This window comes from Zonotrichia albicollis, chromosome 13 (genome assembly GCF_047830755.1).
Source record: "Zonotrichia albicollis isolate bZonAlb1 chromosome 13, bZonAlb1.hap1, whole genome shotgun sequence".
NCBI classification, from domain to species: domain Eukaryota; kingdom Metazoa; phylum Chordata; class Aves; order Passeriformes; family Passerellidae; genus Zonotrichia; species Zonotrichia albicollis.
Window position 1 is genome coordinate 22,404,264 of NC_133831.1, and position 22,757 is coordinate 22,427,020.

Sequence of the window (22,757 nt, forward strand, 5' to 3'; positions counted from 1 at the left end):
CTCTTTCTCCCCTTTTCTATTCCAGGAGCTGGTTTAGTTTTCATCCTGTACCCAGAGGCAATTTCAACTCTTTCAGGATCCACATTTTGGGCTGTGGTGTTCTTCATCATGCTCCTTACACTTGGCATTGACAGTTCTGTGAGTATTTTTTCCTTCTAGATTTGACATTGTTCTTTTCCATTTATTTTGTAACTAAAGAGGCATTTGCATTTAGCAGGAGATTACATTTCAAGTAAACATTCTGTATATTTCCCAAACCTGTTTGCACAGTCATAGACAGCATGGCAATAACTATTACTCACTGTATTATAAAGACTCTCCGTCATTAAGAGGTTTAGGAAAAGATTAAATCTTGGACAAGTCAGTAAATATTTACTCCCTGCTACTTTTTTATGACTTTACAGAGAGGCTGTTCATCAACAGTTATTACTATTTAAAGGTCCAACAACACTACTATGAACTATTACTGCTATGAACCTGCAAAAAGGTTCTGGAACCCTGCTTGCAAAACACAAATAAAACATTGAGTAGAGTGGTTTCTAGAAGGGATTATTTTATGTGCTGAAATCCATTAATCTGCTCTAGAGAGACAATGCCTGAAGGTACTCCCATTGTTTTTCTACAAGCCATGATGCAGACTTTCCTGTAAATTTAATCACAATTTTAACATCATGGCAGAATATTTCCATAGTGGTTTCATTTTCCTGTAATCTTACTGTAAAATGTCTGTCTAACAAGTGTATTTGCTCTTGGATAAATTTTACAGCATGATATTCAGGACCACAGAAACTTCATCCCAGAAAATATTCCAAGTCCTCAAACAACTTTTGTACTGCTTTTTTCTACCAAAGAGGTCTCAAGGCATCCTGTTATATTTAGCTTAAAGAACCAAATAGGGTCTTTAAGGAATAGTGAACCATGGACAAACTTTCATCCTTTTTAGTAGAGTAGGGGTTTCTTACTATTCCGAAGCATAGAAGTCTCTTTTAAAGTCCAGAATGTACAAAGTTGATGCAGGAATTTCTTGCTGAAATGGTAAAGCACTGTTTCAATTGCTTACAACCTTAGGAAAATTCATTCCTTTTCAAAGGCAAGAAAGGGAAAGAATGAATTGACATTGAAAAGAGCAAAACTTAAAACAAATATGGAGTTGCAGTAGGAAGCTTTGATAATCATCGGCAAATAGCTGAATGAGATCTTGTGGAGTGAGGGCTAAGCTGTAAAGGTCAGATTCAGGACTAAATGTTTCCAAAGTGTTTAGATTTTTGGATTCCAGCTGAGGTCAATGAAGTTTGTCTATATAGACTAAGATTTGCATCCTTAGACAAAAGTTTGAGGGAAGATTATATCTGGGATTGTAGTTTGACAATTTTTCAACTGTAAACAAATACAAAGGATTGAAATGAAGGGTTTAGCACAATGAAAGGACATGAATGAAAAGGACAATGAAAAGGATGACAAATGAAAAGAAGGAAGAGAAAATTTATGCTCAGAAGTGTCTACATCCAAAACAGTTAACTTTGCAGCAGCAGTAAATGTAGGGCAATGTAAAGAAACAGAAGTGACAAAGACACTTTAGATTACAGAACATATTTTTCCTACAAATAGAGAAAAGGCTTTCTGCTGGAGCTAATTAAAACACAGTGAACTAGTGAACTGTGGCCAAGTTTAGTTCTTTCCTTCTAAAAGGGGAAGGATTTACTGGTTCAAGATTTGTATAATTTCCCAAAGAAAACTCAAGTTCTGCTGTACTTTTTATGGTGATAATTCTCTGTTACTGGTTTCAACCAGGAATGTTTTAATAAAACTCTTATAGGGAAGAGACAGGCTGTGTCAGCACCTGTTAACTAGCTATTGTGTTGCACCAGGCACTTCAGGTCTTGCCTTGGTCTTTTAGCATCACAAAAAGCATAGAATTAAGCCTCTCCAAAATATTAAATAAATTTGTTTACTATGATAAAAGACTGAAATTCATTTTCCAAAGCTTTTTGATGGAGTTTGGGGGCAGAATGTTTTCATTAATATAAAGAAATGAAAATTCATAACCACCTACATAATCCAGCAATTTAAATGAAAATTTGGAAAGTACCTTTCCTGTATTGCAAAACAATAGCTAATATTCCTCATTAACTTCTAGAAAGCAAAGTAAAATTCTTTCATGTTGTGAACAAAAAAATTACATCAAGCTTCCTTTGTAGTAATTCTTCCAAGTCTGTAAAGATTTTTGTCAAACTGGATTTTGTTAATCAATGCCTAATGTGAATCTTTGTTCAGTACATTTCCTTTAAGTGCTTTTCCTGCCTGTCTTTATTTAAGAACTATCTTAAGGAGCTTAGCTACTTAAAGCTAGCAGCTTTTCCCCCAGAGTATATTCAGATGTATATTATTTTCCCCAAAGTATTGTGTACTTATTGTTCTGTTGAGTCAGCCAGGAGTCCTCAGAGGATGCAACTATGGCAGCAACCACCTCCCCTCTTGCTGTCCAGTTCCCTGGCCCAGCCCTTTACCAGGAGAAAATAAATCCTCATATCACCAGTGACTTACAGCTGAAATATGGGAAACCATAGAGTGGTTGGGTATTCATTTCACAAACTGCTGTGCATTCCTGTCTGTATTTCCACAGCCAGTAGTGTTTAACCAGAGTTTTTGCCTTCCCCTTCTCAGATGGGTGGGATGGAGGCTGTCATCACTGGCCTGGCAGATGATTTCCACCTTCTGAAGCAGCACAGAAAGCTCTTCACCTTTGGTGTTTCTTTTGGCACTTTCCTACTTGCTCTTTTTTGCATTACCAATGTAAGTACAACAAAAGTTTCCATCAAAATATTACCTAAAATATGCCATTAACTTTGTCAGATTAAATATGGATAGGTTCAGATTAATATATTTTATTATTAATTTTAGTTCTCAAAAAACTTCTGTTCAGAACATCACTTTTAATCTAACATATATGAAGTTTTTCTGGTTTTTGGCACAAGATAATTTGCTATCAGCCAAGCCTATAACTCTCTGTCCCAAACAACTGTCTGTGGTACTGCTGGGTTTATTTGGTTCTGTGTGCTTTCTTTTGCATTTGTTTGGGGGTTTTTTTGTTTGGTTTGGTGTTAGTCACATTAAATGGAATTGTGTAGAGAGCTTATTTCTCTGTGAGGAACTACGAATTTCAAGTGACCAGACCTGGCTGTTCTCTTCTTAAAGAAAGTAAAAGACACTCACTTCTTATGGAAGGAGGGCAGAGCAATGACCTCCTCTCCCCACCTCGTTCCTTCATGTTCCTAGATCTTGACATCTTTTACTGTTAACACCACATAAAGCACAAAGACAAATACAAGTTACTAAGCATTCAAGATAAGTTATCATTACCATCAGACAATGTTTTGCCTCATCTGGCTTTTTATAACTAATTAAGGAATTAAATTAATGTGTTCTAGGCAGGAGAGAATTTTCTCTTTTTTTTGACCATAAAAAGACAGAGAGAGGCCTGTAAACAAAGATGCTAAAACCTTCAGAAAACAACTGAAACTTGAAGAAACCATCATGAAAGCAGAGGTGCTGAACCTCTCTCCATCCCTATAAATTGTTTCTCCATCTATTATTAAGATTACTGAAATGGCCTAAGTTTATAAATAACAAAGTTGTTCTTACATTAAAATACCCCAATATTTTTGCTCCAGTTTCCTCAAACTGAGAAATATTTGAAACTCTAAAAATATTTAAAATATCTATCCTTTTAATACCATGCTATTTCTATTGATACCTGAACACTGAACATGCTCCTGTTTATTCAAAGTTGCAGCTGCAATAAAATTTCCTGAAGTGCAATATCAGAAGAAATTCAATGTTAAGAACCAGAACAGATGCTAGTGGATGCAATTCCACTGCCTCCAAATGAGCTAAAGCTATTCAAGATAATGACCTAAATCTAGCTTTTAAATAATAGCACCTGTTTAGGCTGAAGTTCACGCCCCAGCTGGAATTCACAAACTGTCCAGAATAGCCCAAATGTATTGGTTCACACAAGTAAAGAACAACATTTCTGATGTATTAAAAAAAATAAAAAAGGAAAACCCTTGTGAGAACATCACATGAGATTGTTTGATTTTGCCCCCTGAATTTTTAAGGCTTTATTTTCAAAATAAAGCTGTTTCTGAAACAAGCATGTTTCTTACAAAATCTTATTAGTAATTCACTTTAAGATTGATTGCAAATGCATTCTTTTGGAGCAGGTGTAGAGCAAAAACAAGAGGTCAAATTCAAATGTCATTGAAGAAGCAACATTTTCTAACACAAAAACCAAATTTCATTCCATTTCCGGACAATTCCCCACAGAATTAAAAACCTACATGAGGCCCGAGTACTGCTCTCCCTATTTTTGTAAATATGCAGATGTTCCAGAAAAAATCATATTTTAAAAAAATAAAAGGCAACTGATTACAGAGACTAAAATCATCTACAGATTTAAATACAAATGCTATTTATACGATTGGTGTTAAAAACAATGAAAATAATTCCTTTTTTCCTCCCTTTCTGAACAGGCATAAATATGATTAAGTTTGGTTGTAAAAAGATATTTTAACAAAAATCTACTGCAACTGCAAACATTTACATTGTTTATGTGTGACAAAGTCTCCTGACACACTTGATCCAGGTTCATTTTGAAACAAATCTTCATCTCATGGTTTTCCATTCCTCTGTAGCTAAAATTCAGTAAAATGAGTAGTAATTTACACGTATACACACAAACACAGCAAATAGTGAAATTGCAGCTAAAAATAAAAAAAAAAAAAAATCAAACAATACTTCAGTAAATGCATTTCCAGCTCTCAGTCATGAACCACTGAAGCACAAAATTTGCTGTTGTGAAGGAAGACAAGGTTTGCTGTCTCCACTGAGCAAAGGCTGGCAAATACCACAGCCCAGAGACTGAACAGGGCACAGCACTTCTTGCTGTGCTGGTGACAGAATTAACACCCTCCCCTGCCTCAGGAGGAGCAGGGGGTGAGGATGCAGGCAGTCAGGGAAAAGGGAAACCAGACCAACACTGCAGACTCACTGGCCTGCAGAGCAAGGGGCCTTGGGAACAAAGTGACTGATAAGGGCCTATGGAAACTCTTGGGGTGCTCCATTCCTGCCATTAATTTGGGAAGTTCTTCATTAACTGCTGCAGACAGGCCCTGCCCTACAAGCTGCTGATCATTTCCCCAAACCTCCACTGAACAGGAGTGCCAAGAGAATTCACCAATCTAAGCTGAGGTTTCTGTTTTCCGGTGAGGGGAGGACCATAGGTGAAAAAAAGCCTCTTTGGAAGAGTTGCAAGTCGATTCCACTATTTTGTCTGCAACTATAAGCCTGTGTCTGGATCCATACTAAAATACTTGGGTTAAGATATGGATCCATCAGATCCATACTCAAATACTTGGGTTAAGATAATGCCTCAAGTAAAGCAGACTTCTGTTGAGTGGATACTAAACTCAGATGATTCTATTTGTAACTTCATGTCCTTGCATCTTTTAACTCCCCATTGCAGGGTGGAATTTATGTGCTCACACTTCTGGACACATTTGCAGCTGGGACTTCAATATTGTTTGCTGTTCTAATGGAGGCAATTGGAGTTTCCTGGTTTTATGGTAAGCTCCTCCTTTTGCATGTGCAAAAGCTTTTCTGAAATGCCAAGTGCTTATGATGAGCTTACACATCATTTTAAGGGAAAACAGCATAGCCTTGTACACAGAAAACCATGACAAGTCAGGTTTCATAGAGTGAGTTTCTCCTGATTTACGAGCAGTGACAGGAATGCAGACATTCAGTGGGCCAAGCTTTGAGACCCTCCATAAAGCCAAAGCAAACAGCCTTGTGAAAGGAACTGTGATGGGATGGAAAAGTTATTCCTTTTGCCAGTGTTTTATGAGTCTTAGTACTGCTGATGACTTGCAGTAGCAGATTTAGACTTGGTACTTTGTAAAGAAGTAGATTAGCCTAAATACAGGCTCACCTGTTTTCACTTTTCATTAGTCCCCCAGGGCCAATCTCAAGGACTCTCCACACAACACAAATAAAGGTGGTGTTTACAGAGTTATAATAATTCCTACATCCATCCATTTTGTTGGTGACAATATTCTACTTCATTGTAAAACACTAGCAGTTTATTTCATAGAATGGTATAAAATACCCAACACACTAGACACCAGAAAATATATTTCTAGTATTTGACACTAACTTAGACCACAAAAAGGGAGTAGTGATTTACATTATCCCAAATATTTCAAGCTTTAGGAATACTTAGTTGACCTCTGGCACAAGACTGGAATCACTCTATGCCAACCACAGTGCAGTGATGTGCTATAGCCACCTAAAAAACATGACCTCTTCTTTTCCTTCCTCATGTCCTCTTCATTCTCATGCTTTAGTTCCTGGCTGATCACAACTCCTTTCACTATTACCAGGTTTCAATATCATAGCAGCCTGCAAATCTTCTTCCCTTTAAGTCAGTTTTGAATGAGTTGCCCTGATTCCCTATAGGACTGTTCTTCCTCTGAAAGGACTCTTCATTTCTATTCAGACATGATGTTTATAGCTAATGCAGGATTCAGAGGGTTCTTAAACATTTTGGTTCTTATGGCTATTTACCTCACTCAGTCACTCATTTATTGATCCATTCTGCCTAACCATGTTCTTCTAACCCCACAAACTTCATCTTGCAGTTAAAGAACTGTTGGAGAGTGAGTGAAGTGAAAGAATGGCATCCATGCATAAAGCTGTTCAGTCTATCAAAGGAATATTTTCTAGTTTTAATGCACTAATTCTGTCCCCCAACATCAGCATGGAGCAAGCAGCACATAGGCTGCTGTCTCTCAGAATAATGGAGGCACTTTATTTCACAAACTTTAATCCCAGTAAAAGAGCTGAATGTGGATGAGTGACCACAGCTTAGCTTGGAAGTAGAGGCTTCTTCAGTTTTTAGGGGAAAGTTACTTTCTGGTACTATTAAAACAGGATTTATTGCACTTTACAGTAGCTAAGCTTTGTAGGTGGTCCACAAACAAGGGCAAAGTTAGTCAAATTTTATTTTACACCCTCTGTCTTTATAATTTTTTTTCTTTCTTCCTGCAGCCTCCCCATAATTGGGAAAACATCTATTCATTTTTCTTGAGCAGCTGACAGATGTTTCTACTGACACAGCATGACCTGTTGCTTTATAAAGAACTTATTACAGCCCCAGGTGCTATTTAAACTTATTAAATCTGGCATGATCTTGTCTGCCTCCTTTTTCTGATAGACCCCTCTTGCCTTAATGACCCAGCTGAATATTAAGCCAGCCTAAAGGCAAGCACTGACATTTTGGCACAGACTAAAAACATGGAAATTTAGTTCAAATTACATCTATGACCATTTACTGTGAAATTTCTTTTTGCAAAGGCCAACTGTGTATGTAAGAGAAGGGAGAGCTAGTTTGCTTTACTGTGCAGATATTCCTTAGTTACATCTGCTCAGTTGTTACCAATTTTCCTTATGTGCATCCCTGATATCATCTTTCTAGTGAATATTCTATTTCTGGGTATTTAACCAGCTCCTGATAATAAATTTTAAGTATCTCTGAAATCAAGCCCTACAGGTACTGCTATCTGTAGCTATGGCTGTGTTCTGCTTAAAGGTTGATTCTTAGGAAATTATTTGGAGATATGCAGAACTAAAATAGCAAATTGTGGAAAAGTGCAGTCTGAGAGCATGTCCCAGTCATCCCCCATTTTCAGCAGAAATCGAGCACCAAGCACTGTCTGAGCTCCAAGTGCATCTGTCTGGAAGCATTTGAATAAAATTCTGATATACCTTTGTCTTTGACCTTCTCCACAATGATAAATTTCAGTCAGTGTTCATAGCAGTTAAAATTCAGTCACTTTAAAGTTCACAGAAAGCACTGCAAATAGAATCAGATTAAGTTTAAAGAGTATTTGCAGATCCTGCTTGGCTATTTCTCTTCACCTGGATATAATATTGGGGACTAGAAATTGTTTTGAGACATTTACACTCAAATGTCCACACCCTGAAAATATTTTGCATCCTATTATGCACAATAGACTAATTCAAGCAGTCCAAATTATTTATATTAAATAAATTAGATAAATTGTGCTGAACTTATCCACAAAGAGAAATAATCTTTATGGAAAACTGTACATGCTTTCTAATAAACAAATACTCATAGGAAAAAGCTGCATTTCTACTGTTTACCTAATGGGTTCATGATTATAAGTAAACTTTCTGAACACATTGAGCAAAATAAATTATAAACTAATAGTCTGATATGACAATGCACAGACCCACTGTCTCTAAGGCATAAAGTCAGATATTGTTTTCTTTTTACAGAAGACAGAGAAGGATACTTTCCCCCCATTTTATTTCAGTGTTAATCATCCCATTCTAATGTGGTGTAGTTTTGTACATATTTACAATAAACAAAAGAAGAATTGCCTGAGTTTTCTGGAAAAGTCAAACATTAAATTATATTTGTAATAAAGACCATTCTGTGATGTTCAATGAAACACTGAAAAGTAAGTATGTCTTAAGTGGAACAAAGAAATCTCCTTTGATAAATTAAAAATCTTATGAATCTACCTCATTATCAGCAAGCAGTTTATGTAAGGGTTTACACTTTCCTGCAGTGTATTCATAATAACAGGGGAGTTAGGCTACAATAATCCATAACTACTTTAAAAATTGTATACTATTTACAACTTCAATTCTAGATATTTTTGAAATGCCTCTTTTCAGTGGCAATGCTGCTCTCTGCAAAAAGCCTTAAGTGCTCACAGGCATTTAAGTCAGAGTGTTGTCAAAGACACACCCAGGCATTGAAAGGAGATTAATGTTATTTCTTATGCCTTCTGATTTGGAAGTCATTCATGTCTGGTTTCTGAAAAAGATACTTTGGGTATGACAGCATCTCATCAGTTTAGACTGAAGCCAGTCTCATGCTTGCATCTGCTCACATCCATTCTAGGGGTGGACAGGTTCAGTGAAGACATCCAACAAATGATGGGCTTCAAACCAGGCCTCTACTGGAGACTGTGCTGGAAGTTTGTTAGTCCTGCTTTTTTATTGGTAAGTGTTAATAATCATTCCATCATGAAAAGAATACCAGTGCATTGCTACCCAGGACACACAAATAGATACCAAGAGCAAGATACCTATTGCTGTGCCAGACACTGTTGGGATGAAGAGAAGACAGTCCAATTTATTTTTTTTTTCTCCTTGAAATTATATGCTGGGTATATTTTCTATACATTTCAGTTGTGCAAGAGAAACTAATGGTGGTTGTGGTCTTCTTCTGTTCTTTCATCTTAGCACGATTTTAAGAAGGCGGCTTTTCTTAGGGAACACTTCGACAGCGTCCTCCTTGCCCCTGCAGCACCTCTGCATACTAAACACAAACCATTCCCTTGGGAGAATAAGTTAGCCAGGAATAAGAGATTGTGTTAGCAAAAATGTATTTTTGATTGGAGGATACCAGGATCCCCAATTTGTGAAATGACACCTTAAAAAGTTATACAACTACACCTGTAATTAGCTCTGTGTGAAGCACTGGAGAATTGTATAAAATACACCTTGTAAGCTGCCTGTTGGAAAAAAATAAGTGTTCCATTACATCAGGGAAAAAAAATCCCAAAGTGTGAGTTTGGTTGCTTTGTGTAAAGGTTAGATTCAGTACTAACCTTGAGTTTTATATTGGAATCGCTTCCTGTGCATATTTGTAAATCAAAAGGTCAGGATAATAATACAGAAATTTGACCATATTATGATTTTAGGAGACAATTATTTGCATTAAAGCTTTGCAATCTTAAAACATTACTGGTATTGCAAATATACACTGGGTAGGCTTTTAGAACAGGTCCACATTTTTTGAAATATAAAAGCTATGACCCCAATTCATCCATAAGCACATACCAAGCCTGTATTAATTATCCTTTTAAACACAATTCTATAAAGGAACTTTTATGGAACTGTATTTTGCAGCACTTCAAGCAGAATGGGAAAATGCTGGAGCAAGCATCCTTTGATTTTGCACACAAGGACACAGTTGTAAATTTACATTTTATCATTAATGTTGTAACAATCTAGCTAAAGGTGGAGAGCCCACCAGTTTAACCTTCAGGTAGTTTAAGATGTCTTGGTGAAAGAGCTTCAATACCTTCCTAGAAAAGCCTGAAAACCTAGGTCAGAATAAATCTGTAAATAACACTCCCTCAGCCATCACAATGCACATTTCTTTTTTTCCATCTGGAAGTTCTTGAAGCTCTCTTTCTCCATATTGTCTGCAACTATGAACATAATCCCAAGAAAAATCACAAAACAGAATTAGTTATTTTTCTAACCAGATTCTGCACTGTGATCTCCCTTTAACCCACACTATCCTGGTGTAGTCTTTGAAACCCTAAGCTCAAAATATTTTAATTGGAATTGAAATATAGAGCAGAACATTCAGCCCCAAAGGACCAAATCAAGGATATCTCCATGTTATAGAACCCATATGGATTTAACAGGACAGAAGCAGGGTGGTAACACCACTCTTTCCTTCTTGCATCTAGCACTGGACAGGGAAGCACAGGAAGAAAAACAACTTTGTTTTCCAGGCCACAAGGCTGCTCTACCTTTCCTCAGTACACGTATCATGCATAAAAATGGGTACAAAACTCTTAAAGGAAGTCTAATATTCCTGGGAAACAAAGAAAGTAAAAAAAAAAATAGATCCTGCAGTTTTTTCTTGACTACAGAATCACTTTTCTACATCTGAAATACTCATTTAAATGAGGTAGTAGTGGACAGTCACCTGATCTTCCCATCAAAATTTCAAATAATCTGCATCCACAGTAGTTGAAATGAACTGTTAATACTAATAAACATCAAGAACTTCAACAGTTTAAGCAGTAAGAGGCACAAAGTAAACAGGCTGAAGGTAAATCTCAAAGCTGGTTTGAAATAAACTTTAGGGTGGCTGCCTATTAGTACACCTGGAATCACTTCCAGTAAGGCTCTTCATCTTAAATCTCTGGTTCATTTTATACTTTCTTCTCCAGTTTGTGGTGATAGTCAGCATAATAAATTTCAAGCCTCTGACCTACGATGACTACACCTTCCCTCTGTGGGCAAACCGCATTGGCTGGGGCATAGCCTTGTCCTCCATGATCCTCGTGCCTGCCTACATCATCTACAAATTCATGAACGTGCGTGGGACCTTTAAAGAAGTAAGTGCAACACTAATCAAATGTCATGAAATGTTGCTGGGAAATGAAATGGCTGGGTCTAAGTTGGCAGTTTATTTCTCTCCCAAAACTTATTACTTATGAGTGACCTTTTGAATCCATCTGTCAGGTGGATCAGTGGTTTGAGGTAGGATTACTGCATTCTGTTTGAGTCTCTAGACAGAAATTAGCTTTCCAGACAGCACCATAAAAATTGTGAAAAATGATTTTTATGCATGTAATTGATCCAGTTAATGAGATTAGATTTTTGTTTATTAACAAAGAATGGACAAATTATGCTATCTTCACATGCAGCTATGAGGTCTGGTCTTCATGCTGTTCTGTACCTTTATTTATCAGATCAAAATGGCATATGATTAAGGCTCACTAGCACTATCATTTTTACCATCATATTAACTTTACCTTCACTGTATATATACCCTCACTATTATCTGTAATCTTAAAACCTCTAACAGTGCTCAGAAGGCTCCTCACTGTTATACAGCACCAGGTTTTTTCCCCATCACATCATGATTTCATAACCTTGCATAGACCCACTGACTTACACCTAAGCTCTACTGCTCTCCTTTCCTATAGCTACACTTACACAATGGTGTAGCAAGATTTTGATGCTCTTAGGCAAATCACTGAACCAACACCACACACAGAATTAAGCAGGAAACAGGATCTCAACCTTTACATGCAAAATAGATAGGGCACATCCCCTCACACTGACCCAGCCAACCCAGAAGAACAAAGGTCTACTTTCTGAAACATTACATTCACCTCATGTAGTGTTCACCTCAGAAAGGTGCCCCAAAGATGGAATTCCTCAGTTGCCCTGTTTTCATCAGCCCTAATACCTCAATGTTGTGCACAATTTCTAGATCTCACTTCCAGCAATTCTATAAGCCCTTTGTTTTGTTCTATCCTAGGGAGGGCTACAAACACATTTTTCTAGGAGGATTTAGGTCTCAAAGAATAATTTATACTGGCCCATCAGGCTTTTGCCCTCTTGCTCAGTTTGACTGATAGGGGGATGCACAAGCCTTAAGCCAAAATCACATTCTCTCATTCACGTGTACTGTTAGCAAGTTCTGGTTTGTCTGTCAGTGCTCCTGCAAAAAGCAGCTCCCCCCTTTGCCCACAAGCATTATGGCAAAAGGATAACACATGACATCCAAGCCACTAGCTCCAATCTGATGCCCCAAATTGAGGCTCTTTAAGGGATGGGGAAAGCTATGAACCTAATCTAATGGGAACTCGATAAGTCGGTTGAAAGTTCCTAATAAACCAAAATCTATGTGTGATCTCAAAGGGCTCAGCACTGGGTAGACAAGAGGGATGAGCTGGGAAATCCCAGTCCCTCCTTCCTCCCTCACCCTGGGACTGGCCAAACTTCTTACAGCACTAACAGAAAAGCATGAATTTAGGGCATCTAAGGCCTGTGATACCAACTTGTTCCTGATATTCTTTTCTATATGCACTCACTAAATATTTGGACTTAGTATTTGCATAAACTTTCTACTGTTGCTTCTTATATTAAAGGCTAACACCCAAGGGCTTATAATAGGCTTATTCTCTCAGTGACTGAGCAAAGGCACATGATGCAGTGATATTAAAGATTTAAGTTACCATTTTAAATAAAGTTCATGCTACTTCCCCACTATAGATTGGGGATTACATGCATAATCCCACTTCATATGGCTGACTTTTTCCTCTTCTTCCTGTCTGGTTTAGAGACTGGCTTACTGCATCACACCTGAAAACGAGCACCAACTCGTGGCCCAAGGAAATGTCAGGCAGTTTAAGGTTAGTACACCTTTCACATGCTTCTTTCTCCTGATTCCAACCCTTTCCTGTCTTTAGCAACAGCTACAGCTTTGCACAAATCTCCCCATGCTGGATGCCTTAGCAGGTCTGTAGCTCTTTACTTCTCTCAGCATGACAAGACACAGGAGGCTCAGTAGCACATGCATGAACCCTTTTGGAAAGCTTTTGGAATCTTCCTTCTTTGCCTAAGGAGAGCCGTAAATTTTACACATCACCTGAATCTGGCATTTTAGGCTATGTTCAAATACAGTGAGATGTCAGCAATAAACAAAGCTATTTCCAAACTGTCACGTGCATTTGAAGAGGTCATGGCCTTTCACTCAGTTACTGCACAGCAAGCTGAAATCACATTTCTGAAACAGCAATTATGTCCCACAAAACATAATAAACAGTAAAAAATATCCAGTGTCAGAGCTTACCTATAATGTCATAAAATGATGCACCAGGTTACATGGAATTTGCTTTCCCCACAGGACTAGAGTTGATTGAAAACACTGCTGGAGACTTCATAAGCCATGAAAAATATGCTATAGGTTTCCAAATACTGCTTTCCTTTTAGCAAATAAAATGAGCTTATTGCAATAAACTCCTTTATGCAGAAGATTAAAAGGATGCAAATGTGAAGCCTGTTACACTCATCAGCATTCATGCTGGACCACTTTCTCTCTTCAAAGTTGAAAGCAACTAGAATTATGCACACCTCCACAAAATGTGACCCAGATTTTATAGTGGTGGTTTGTATGTTGATACTGAAAAAATAAATCTGGCTTTTGCTTATTCCAAAAGATATTGCTTGAAGTAAATTTTGGCTTTTAAAGGAAATAATCTGTGTAGATTTATGGGACACAGAACGAAAGCACAAGTAGGCTTCCTGTTTCATGACCACAATTTATTTGATGCGGCCAAGAATATAAAATAGCACAACACCTCTTCCTGCCTTCTCTTTCTTCTGTTTCTGCCCTCAGTTGTCAGATGATTTACTGTTCCTGCTGTTACTCAATGTTTCCAGGGCAGATGTTCCTGTGTGAAAGGGCTATAAACAGTGCTGGTCTTCTGAACACAAATCTATGACCAAATGGTGGCAAATTAATTTCACATAAATTAGTAAAGGCTGCCCTCAGAAGTAAACCACCAAAGTTACCTCAAACCATGCTAAATATGAGAGCATTTTAATTTGCTGCCATCTTCAATGAACAGGCAGGAATGGCTTTGTTAGTGCTAAAGTAGATTTAGTGATTTACTCACAATGTTTAGGGTTGTAAATAAAACACTGCCTACTGTAACCAGACAAATACAAATATTTTATTCTCATATATGTCTGGCAGTTCTGAACTTTAAAACTTAATCAAGATGCAACTAAGCAGCCTTGACATTCAGCACATTTCTCACTGGGGACTGCATAGAAACTTAGTTACAGAGTGGAAATCTATCCATTATTTTGAAACTTCTTCGTAACCCTAGATTTGTCAAAAAATGTATGAGTCAGCATCATCATTCAAATCAATTATGTAATTTAACAACCCCTTCTGTTTCCTTACAGCTCCAACACTGGCTAACAATATGACAACCAACAGACCAAGGAAAAGGCCCACGTTCAGCTAAACTGAGAATACAGAAAAGTCAAGTTCAAAGCTCCCTCACTTAAGCTTGGACCAGACTGGCCCAGAGCTTATCAACTGACTCTGTGAGGGAAGACATCTGCTCTGTTGTCAATGCCTCCCTTCTATTACTTGGCTTCAAATGATCTTTAAAGACTCCATTTAAGTTTTCTTGCATCCTTTGGTGCCATGAGATCCCTACATGACCAAAACTTGTGAGTTTTGCTATAGGCAGAAGTGGAGGAGGGGGGAGCAGAGGAAAAGAACAATCAGCATAAGTTAAGTGCTTTTTTATTGTGAAGAAGTGAATTAAACTTTTCTGACAATAATAACTTCTTCAGATAATCATGCCACAACCTATTTAAAGGAACAACACCTAAGCAGTCTAGATCTAAGGAAAGAAAACACCTCAGTTATGACAAAAGAGCAATTTTAACAATGTCCTCATGTCACTAGCTTTCTTGCCATACTGTCCTTTGGATGTGAGTTTGCATCCTTCTGAAAGTGCTTCATTTTCAGTGGTTTATTTGTTCCTTCTCTTGGTGAAGATCACTGTCTTTGCTGTACATGTCCATGCCATTTTTTGACCAGTTTAATTGCACTGAAGCTGAAGAGCAGCAGGAAGAGAATTCCTGTTACAATTACTAGTGCAGAACACAGCTTAATATCAGGGTACTTCATGAAAGAAATATTCCCTTATATCAACAATTGGAATGGCTTTATCATATGATCCACATTCAGTAGACTTTTCCAGCTAAGCATGAAAGTTACGTCCAAAGAGACAGACTTTCATCTTTTTGTTGTATTTTGTTCCAAATAAAGAATGTAAAATACATGAGGGATAATTTTAAAATTATAGAATGACCAAGTGGCACAAAAAAAAACAATCTGGTTTTATTCCCCTGCTGTGAAAATATCATTTAACCAGGATTCACCCACCAAAACATAGTAAGACTTTTGTTAACTACTTTAAAATTATGTTTAGCTCTCTAAACCTATTCCAGCTCTGTTCTCTAGTAGTATTATGCAAAGTAGAAGATACAGAACAAACTCTGCATTTGGGTGCTGTTCTTATTCTGTGGTCACTTGTCACTGTAGTACCTTCCAAGTGATCACAACATTCAGTAGCTTTGAGTTAGTTCTTGAGATTATTTATCACTGGGCCTACATTAATTTGCAGAGGCAGTAGCTTCTCTGCTGGATCCAACCCAGAGTTACCTCTGGACATTACCTCTGATTTTTTTTTGTCTCTATACATTCAGTTGAGCTTGTCTTTTAAATGTATGTAGTGCTTCCTCTTTTTTTAAAAAAAGACCTTTTAAATACATGGGCCTCTTATTTATAAAACAATTTTTGTTGAGTTGTTTTCTGATTTAAAATAGCCAAGTTCTAAAGTGCCAAGTGCTTTTGGGCTTTTTCCATTTAACATTGATTTCTGTTCAAAATAATGAAAGGGAAATTTCTCTCCTTATTCATTCTCTTCCTCCAACATATTCAATACTTCAGAATGAATCAAGTGTTGTTCTTCTCTTGAAGAGTCTCTGTGACAAACAGTTGTATTTAAATAGGGATTTAAACCCAAAGAATACTTTCTTCTAATTATAAAGGAAGTCTTATTTTCTGGCCCAGCTAATGGCCAATAGCTGCTTTAACCCTGTTGTTAAATATATTTCAATAATAAAGGAATTCCAAATGTTGCAGTTCTAATGCTGTAATTACACAAGAAGCTAAATAGTGAAAATATGTTGAAGGCTTCAAAAAAGTAATCCCACCAACTTCTCAGTTAATCTCATTTTTATTGTTTGCCAAACTTCATGAGCATCCATTGTTTTAAAGCCTATTTTTCAACAATTCAGCTGCTTCAGTCACTGTCTTGGCATGGCTCAGAAGCTTCTCAGCATAGATGTAATTATCAAGTTTAGAAACTTGCAGGGGCTGTTTAACGTGGAGCTTTACTAGGTTGTCACTTTACAGATTGTTTGGTTGGTTCATGATTGGAAATGCTAAAAACCTCCACCAATGTTCAGTTGTGACACAATCCATCAGCACCATCCCATGCAGGAAAAGTTACATTTCCTCACCACTCTGCTCTGACATAGGAGCAAAGCTACCAAACAAGGGAATAAATCAGCTTTAGCCAGCGTGTTTGGGTTTGATTGTGTTTTTAGTACTGACTTCCAAGGCAACTACCTACTGCATTATTTTTATTTCTGTTACTGTATAACTTCTTGGGTTTAATGTAGTATTTATAGCTCAGGACTACATTGCACTATTGCCACCTTTTTCTGATGTTTTCTAGGTAAAGAACTTGCAATCTATACAGAAGACAAAAGTCTTACCAAAGGAAGTAGGGATCTTACTACCAGAAATAACCTGAATGGAAAAGACAATACACAGTGCATGACTGCATAGGTAGACTTTAAATTCAAGATGTTGCCCAAAGAGTCTCCCCTCAAATAATGACTTCTGTCCTAGAGACAAATGTCTTCAATTCTCCACAGACTAAGATGATGAACTACCTCATGCCTCTTGGATGATGAATGATGCCATTAGACACAAACTCGCATCTACACAAATGACAAATACTTCTGCAGAGACCAGGTTATGTTCATTTCCTCCACTCAGTGATATGGTACAGACAGTCCAATAAGAAGCCATAGCATGGGCACCCACCTCCTCTCACTCACCTGCTTTGGGTCCCTGGGTACATTTTCAATATGGAAAATATCAAATGCCACAAAGAAACCCATCTCCCTTCAGTTAAAACACTTGTAGTTAAAAAACAAGACCAAAGCCTCCAGTCATATCTTTAGCATTCATGTCACTTCACTGCAAGTCTTCCCCTAACTCTGATGACTTTTCAGCCCACAGCTCACCCTTTCCCTCAGCTGCACCTGTTTCAAGAGCAGACCCTCTCTGGAGAGTGCCACTGTCCCAGATGTCCCCATGAAATTGTGTGTATATTCTGTCCGAGTAGGCAGCCCAATTTTGAAAGAATTTTTGGTACAAGTTGCAGAATCATCTGCTTGCTAATTATGTTGGCTGTTTGGGTAACAAGCCTGTGGGGAGAATTCAGTGAAGCAGTTAAAGAGCTCATTTGACAGTTCTAGAAAACATTTCCTCAAAAGCCTTTTCTTAAGCTGATAAAGGAAGCAGCTGTCATATCAGTATCTCTTTTCTGACCTTTCTTTTGACCAGTGAAAGAGACCTGCCTGTGATCCACAATGTTTCATCAATCCTTAGTTAGCATCAAGGAAAGAGACCCTCCATTCTCTCTTTGTACCCTTCCCTGCCATCATTCAGCCAGATAATTCTTCACATCCTTAGAACTATTCTAAAGCTGCATTAGTAAAACTTCACAGATTTAAATTTCTGGAAGAAACAGTGAGCCTTTCAGGGCAATAGTCCAAAAAGTGCTAATACTATTTATTATTGGGCCCCTGTTTGAACAATATCTTGTTTATTAGTCCCTCTTGTGTTCAGTCATGACCTGAGACATACACCCTGGCAACACTTGAAAGACATTTTACCATACTGAGGGATTCTGCAGGATATCCAGGATCAAACATGATATTTTAAATTTAGAATGCAGGAGAATTACTTGGCTGTTACTGCTGTGCATGTTCCCTGACTGCACGTGCAATGTGTGTTGTATGTACTTTTCCCAGAAGAAATTTCCTGTACTTGGTCATTTCTTCTCAGCAAAATACCATTTCAGTGCTATTATTTAAAATGGGCAAGCCCTAACACTTTGTATATGCATTTACTTCTCATGCTATTGTTTTGACATGAATTAAGTTTATTTTGTACTGTTTGGCTCTAGGAGGCCACATCAAAGTTATTTTGCTGTTAATGTCTCTTTTGCAGTTCTTTAAATTCATACAGCATTAATTACCAGATACTTGCTTTTATGGGAGTAGATAGCTTTCATTCATATGCTGGACTGCTTCACTAAATTTCATGAGGAATTGGCAAATGTTTAAGAACTTCTTTCCTAAGAACCAAATTAAAACTGTAGTTTAACAATTTCAAAACAGGTGAGACTTAATATTTTCTTTGCAGAGCCTGAAGGCCTCTGATATTAGAAAGCCTTTACAGTTCAACAAATGACAATACATAGCCCTTCCTGCAGAAATTGTATGAACTCTGAGCCTCTCAGAGCAGTAAACTAGGACTTTTTGGTTCTAACACACTTTATTTTCTCAATACTAGGAATATTTGGTCCACAAATCACCTCATATAAGAACCCAATTTTCTTAATGTGAAGGCAAACATGATGTTTCAGATTAGACCCCTGAACTACTTGGGAGACTTTCTCAGCTACCTTCCTCTGACTCATATCCACAGTCCTGTTGGTGATTGTGAGCTTACCTAGCTAATCAGTGGAAAGTGATTAATTTGTACAGTGGTACTGGTCAAGTTTAGACCAAATTTAGGTGCACCTAAATTCAGAGACTACTACAGAGCACCACATGGGCAATAAAAACACTCAATCAGTAAAAACATAATAGGGTAATAGAGTCACTGTTAAGTTCAGCATCTGATTGGTTTCCACCACCATTAAAAAGCAGAAAGTGTTAGCCAACCTGCAGTCACTGTGTGGCTGAGGAGCAGAAGCAGCCAAGGAACTGAAGGCACCAGAAGAACATAAATGACACAGATGTGATTGTGCTCAGTGAAATTGTGCTCTTAGAAGGACATGGAGGTCTCTAGGTCTGAGTGGCTGGGAAGAGCAGGGGATAAATGGAGAGGTTTAACCCTTGTGTACATTAACCATGACTGCATTAATTCCCATAAGAGCAGGGGGCCTTTCCTGCCCAAGCACTCACAGCAAGACTGAGTCACCTGTGTGCTTTGCTTTCCTCCTTTACGGTGTTTCTTTAGCTGCTATACTAAACATGAGTTGCCTAATTTCATTATAAGGAAACAGAATAAATTCAGTGAATTAAGAGAATTACTAAGCCTTAAGCTGGTTTTCTTTTGAAGGTGTCATGTTGTTTCTTGGTCACTGCCAAGAGGCATTAAGCTTGAAGGTGACCTGCATTGGTAATTTACCTTGCACTCTCTGTGAACCTTTCTGCAAGACTTAGCTCTCCTTTGCTATGGGCAATATCAGTTACAAAGAGAGAACCTCCAAACAATACATTCTGAAACTAAATCCTAATAGGTCTAATGAAGATTTGCCTTACAAATAAAAGCTTTACAGTGAGCATTTACTTGGTTTACACCGGTGTTTTACTTAATTTTTAATGCCTTTTTATAGCAGTGACAAGAATTTAACTTAGATAAGGGTACCTCTGTATAGGAAATATTTTAATATTTTTACCAGTTTTTTTAATTTTCATAGAATATATGTATATTGTAAGGCGAGAAATTCAACTTTGCTGTAATGAGGTTATCACACAAGACCTATCTCTTCATTACAAGATTTTGTAGTCATCCAGTCTAGTTCAATAACACGTTGGCCTTTGATTATAAATGTAAAAATGTGATACAGGAGAATAGAACATTACCTACAGCTAATGCACATTGTAGCACAATATTCTCCATTGCTGCCTTAATCTCATGGAATGAAGTCATGTGTTTTTAATTTATATTCTAAAAGAAAACCAAAAAATCCAGAGTATCTTTTGGCTGCAATTTTGTGTTGTTAGATGACTTAACATTGAACCAAATGTGTTAGTGTCCAGTAGATCTACTTCCAAAGCAAGAGAACACTTTGTAGTTTTCAGGAATAAGTCTTCATAGGAGCTCAAAACTTGCCACTAGTAAAAAATACTCCCCAAAGTGCCCCAGTGACCAAAAGTGTCCAAACACAGCCACCATGATTCCATGCCTGATTCCATTAATTGTGCAATCTGCAGGTGAATTTTGCCCTTTTTTTTAAAAGTCTTTGGTTATCTGGGGGAAATGGCATTTCAAATTTCTTTCATTAATTTATGGTTTTTTCAAAGGGAGACATCTACCTGCCCATGTGTATAATTAGAAACAACTACATTTCTTATAAATATGGATATGGATGTGTGTGATGTGTGCTGGTTAACTATACTTAAAATGCTGATAAAGATGGTGAATGTAAAGTATTTGTCCTCATACCTCTGTCTTTCTGTGATCAGTGTAAATAAGAACTGTTTTAAGCTGTGCATTAATGTAACAGATTATCCCAATATTGTGTATAAAATTATTTAAATAAAATCTGACAAATATGCACATAAAGAATATAAAGAAAAGGATTATGTACCAAGAATTTACTTCTGTCAATTAAAAGCTGAAATGAAGTTTTTGGGTTTTGTCAATACTATTTGAGTTAAAGCATTGCAGGGGCAGCTGGTCCTTGGCTTGGCAGACAGCTGAAAACAAAATCCCAAAAGCTGGAAACCTACACAGCTCAACCTTCAGGAGATTGTCCACATCCTTTCAGTGCCCAGTGGATGCAGTGGGCAGATTAACTTCTACATCTGAACTCCCTTCAGCAAAATAATTACAGTAATGCAAAAAAGATTTCACAACCACGCTTTGAAAGGAAATAAGACCTTCTAGGAACATGAATCAAGATGCACAGATAGCCAAATTCTCCAAGGCTACATTGTTCTCCTTTTTACAAGATAATCCTTCTGCCTTGTTAATCTTGCCATAAGTAGTAATAGCCATAAGCACATTATTCTTAATTTACAGATCAGCCAGGAAAAGGTGACCCTTAACCCAACATAAATGAAAAATAGTTAATTATTTAGCTTTTTTTAAACTAGAACTAAACCCACTTTTTTCTATTTCCACTTCAATTTCTTACATTTCCACACCAATAAGGAAAAGCACTATTTCCAAAATTACATTTTGTTAGACTATCTCACTTGTCTCCATACAAATTTTATACTTGGAGCATACAGAACCTAATGACCTTCCATGGTGCTTTTTTCTTTAAGCAGAACTCAAGATTATTAAGGTACAGCCTTCAATTGTTTGTATTTCTCTACTGTGTTCAAGTAAGAAGTGCATGGTTTAAACTATTTTAATACATCTGAAAGACCAAATAACAAAACTTTCATATGCCAGCTTTTAATAATGTGAAACATTGAAACCCACAAGTAAGTATTAAAACAATTTTAAGTTTTAAATTTATTATAATAATAAATAATAATAATAAATAATATTATAAATATATATTCTATAATATTATAATTAATATTATATAAATTAATTACTATATATAATATAACTATATATAATATAATAATAATAATAAAAAATAATAAAATTATTAATCACAACCTATTCTAGCATTCAAAATCAGCCTGTTTACAAAATTTATTTTGCCACTACTCTTCATTCTCCCATCAACTGCTTTTAACCAAGCTTTAGTCATTGGCAAGTCTTTAGGACTCATTAACTCAGCATTAACAGATTATCATGGAAGTAAAGCTAGATAGAAATTACTTAAAATAAAAAAATCATTCTGTCTTCCTGGAAGTATTATTGAAACCAAGTTTTCTATCTATTTTTGGATACTGAAGTTATTTCTTCTGACAGCTCCTTAATTTACTCTAAAAGCAGGAATTTAGGTTGCACCATATTTCAACACCCAAAGCAGAAGAGGCAGATGAGGGACTGGATGCTACCAGTAGATTCAACAACAGTATCAGCATCCCTGATTCTTCAGTATCTGAGACTTGTACAAATAAACATGAAATTTCAATTTGCTTTCTTACCTAAACAAATATTTATAACCTAAGATAACTTAAAATGCAGAAGCACAACAAAAACTATCTTTGAAAAGAAAACTGAAGGCTTGGAGAGGTCAGAAAGCATCTGATTCTTTTTTCATTATAAGAAATCAACAATGCTCCCAAAAACTTGAAATATTACATTCTTGTACAAGCAAAGACAAGAGAAAAATTATATGATGTGTTTTAAAGTAGTAACTAAAGTAACAAGGAGCTCTAAGAGTTCCACAAGAAACCAGTGTAAAAAAACTAAGAGTGAACTGCTAGAATTGAAAGAGATCCAGCAGTCTACTTGCATAATCCACCAATGTGTTAGTCCAGCAATAAATCAAAAGCAATTCCTAGAGAACAGAAAGGCCCTGTCTTTTCTCAGC

General features: G+C 36.9%; 1 protein-coding gene across 1 annotated transcript in view; it reads left to right on the forward strand.

Moving 5' to 3' along the window:
* SLC6A2 (solute carrier family 6 member 2) overlaps positions 1–20,926 on the forward strand; it is a 60,749-nt gene extending 39,823 nt beyond the window's left edge. The window contains 7 exon segments of the mRNA XM_074551240.1: positions 26–138; positions 2,665–2,793; positions 5,525–5,624; positions 8,993–9,093; positions 11,067–11,234; positions 12,972–13,043; positions 14,605–20,926. Coding sequence (XP_074407341.1) covers positions 26–138; positions 2,665–2,793; positions 5,525–5,624; positions 8,993–9,093; positions 11,067–11,234; positions 12,972–13,043; positions 14,605–14,628 — 707 coding nt within the window. The 3' untranslated portion in view covers positions 14,629–20,926.
* Positions 20,927–22,757: the final 1,831 nt, after the last annotated feature.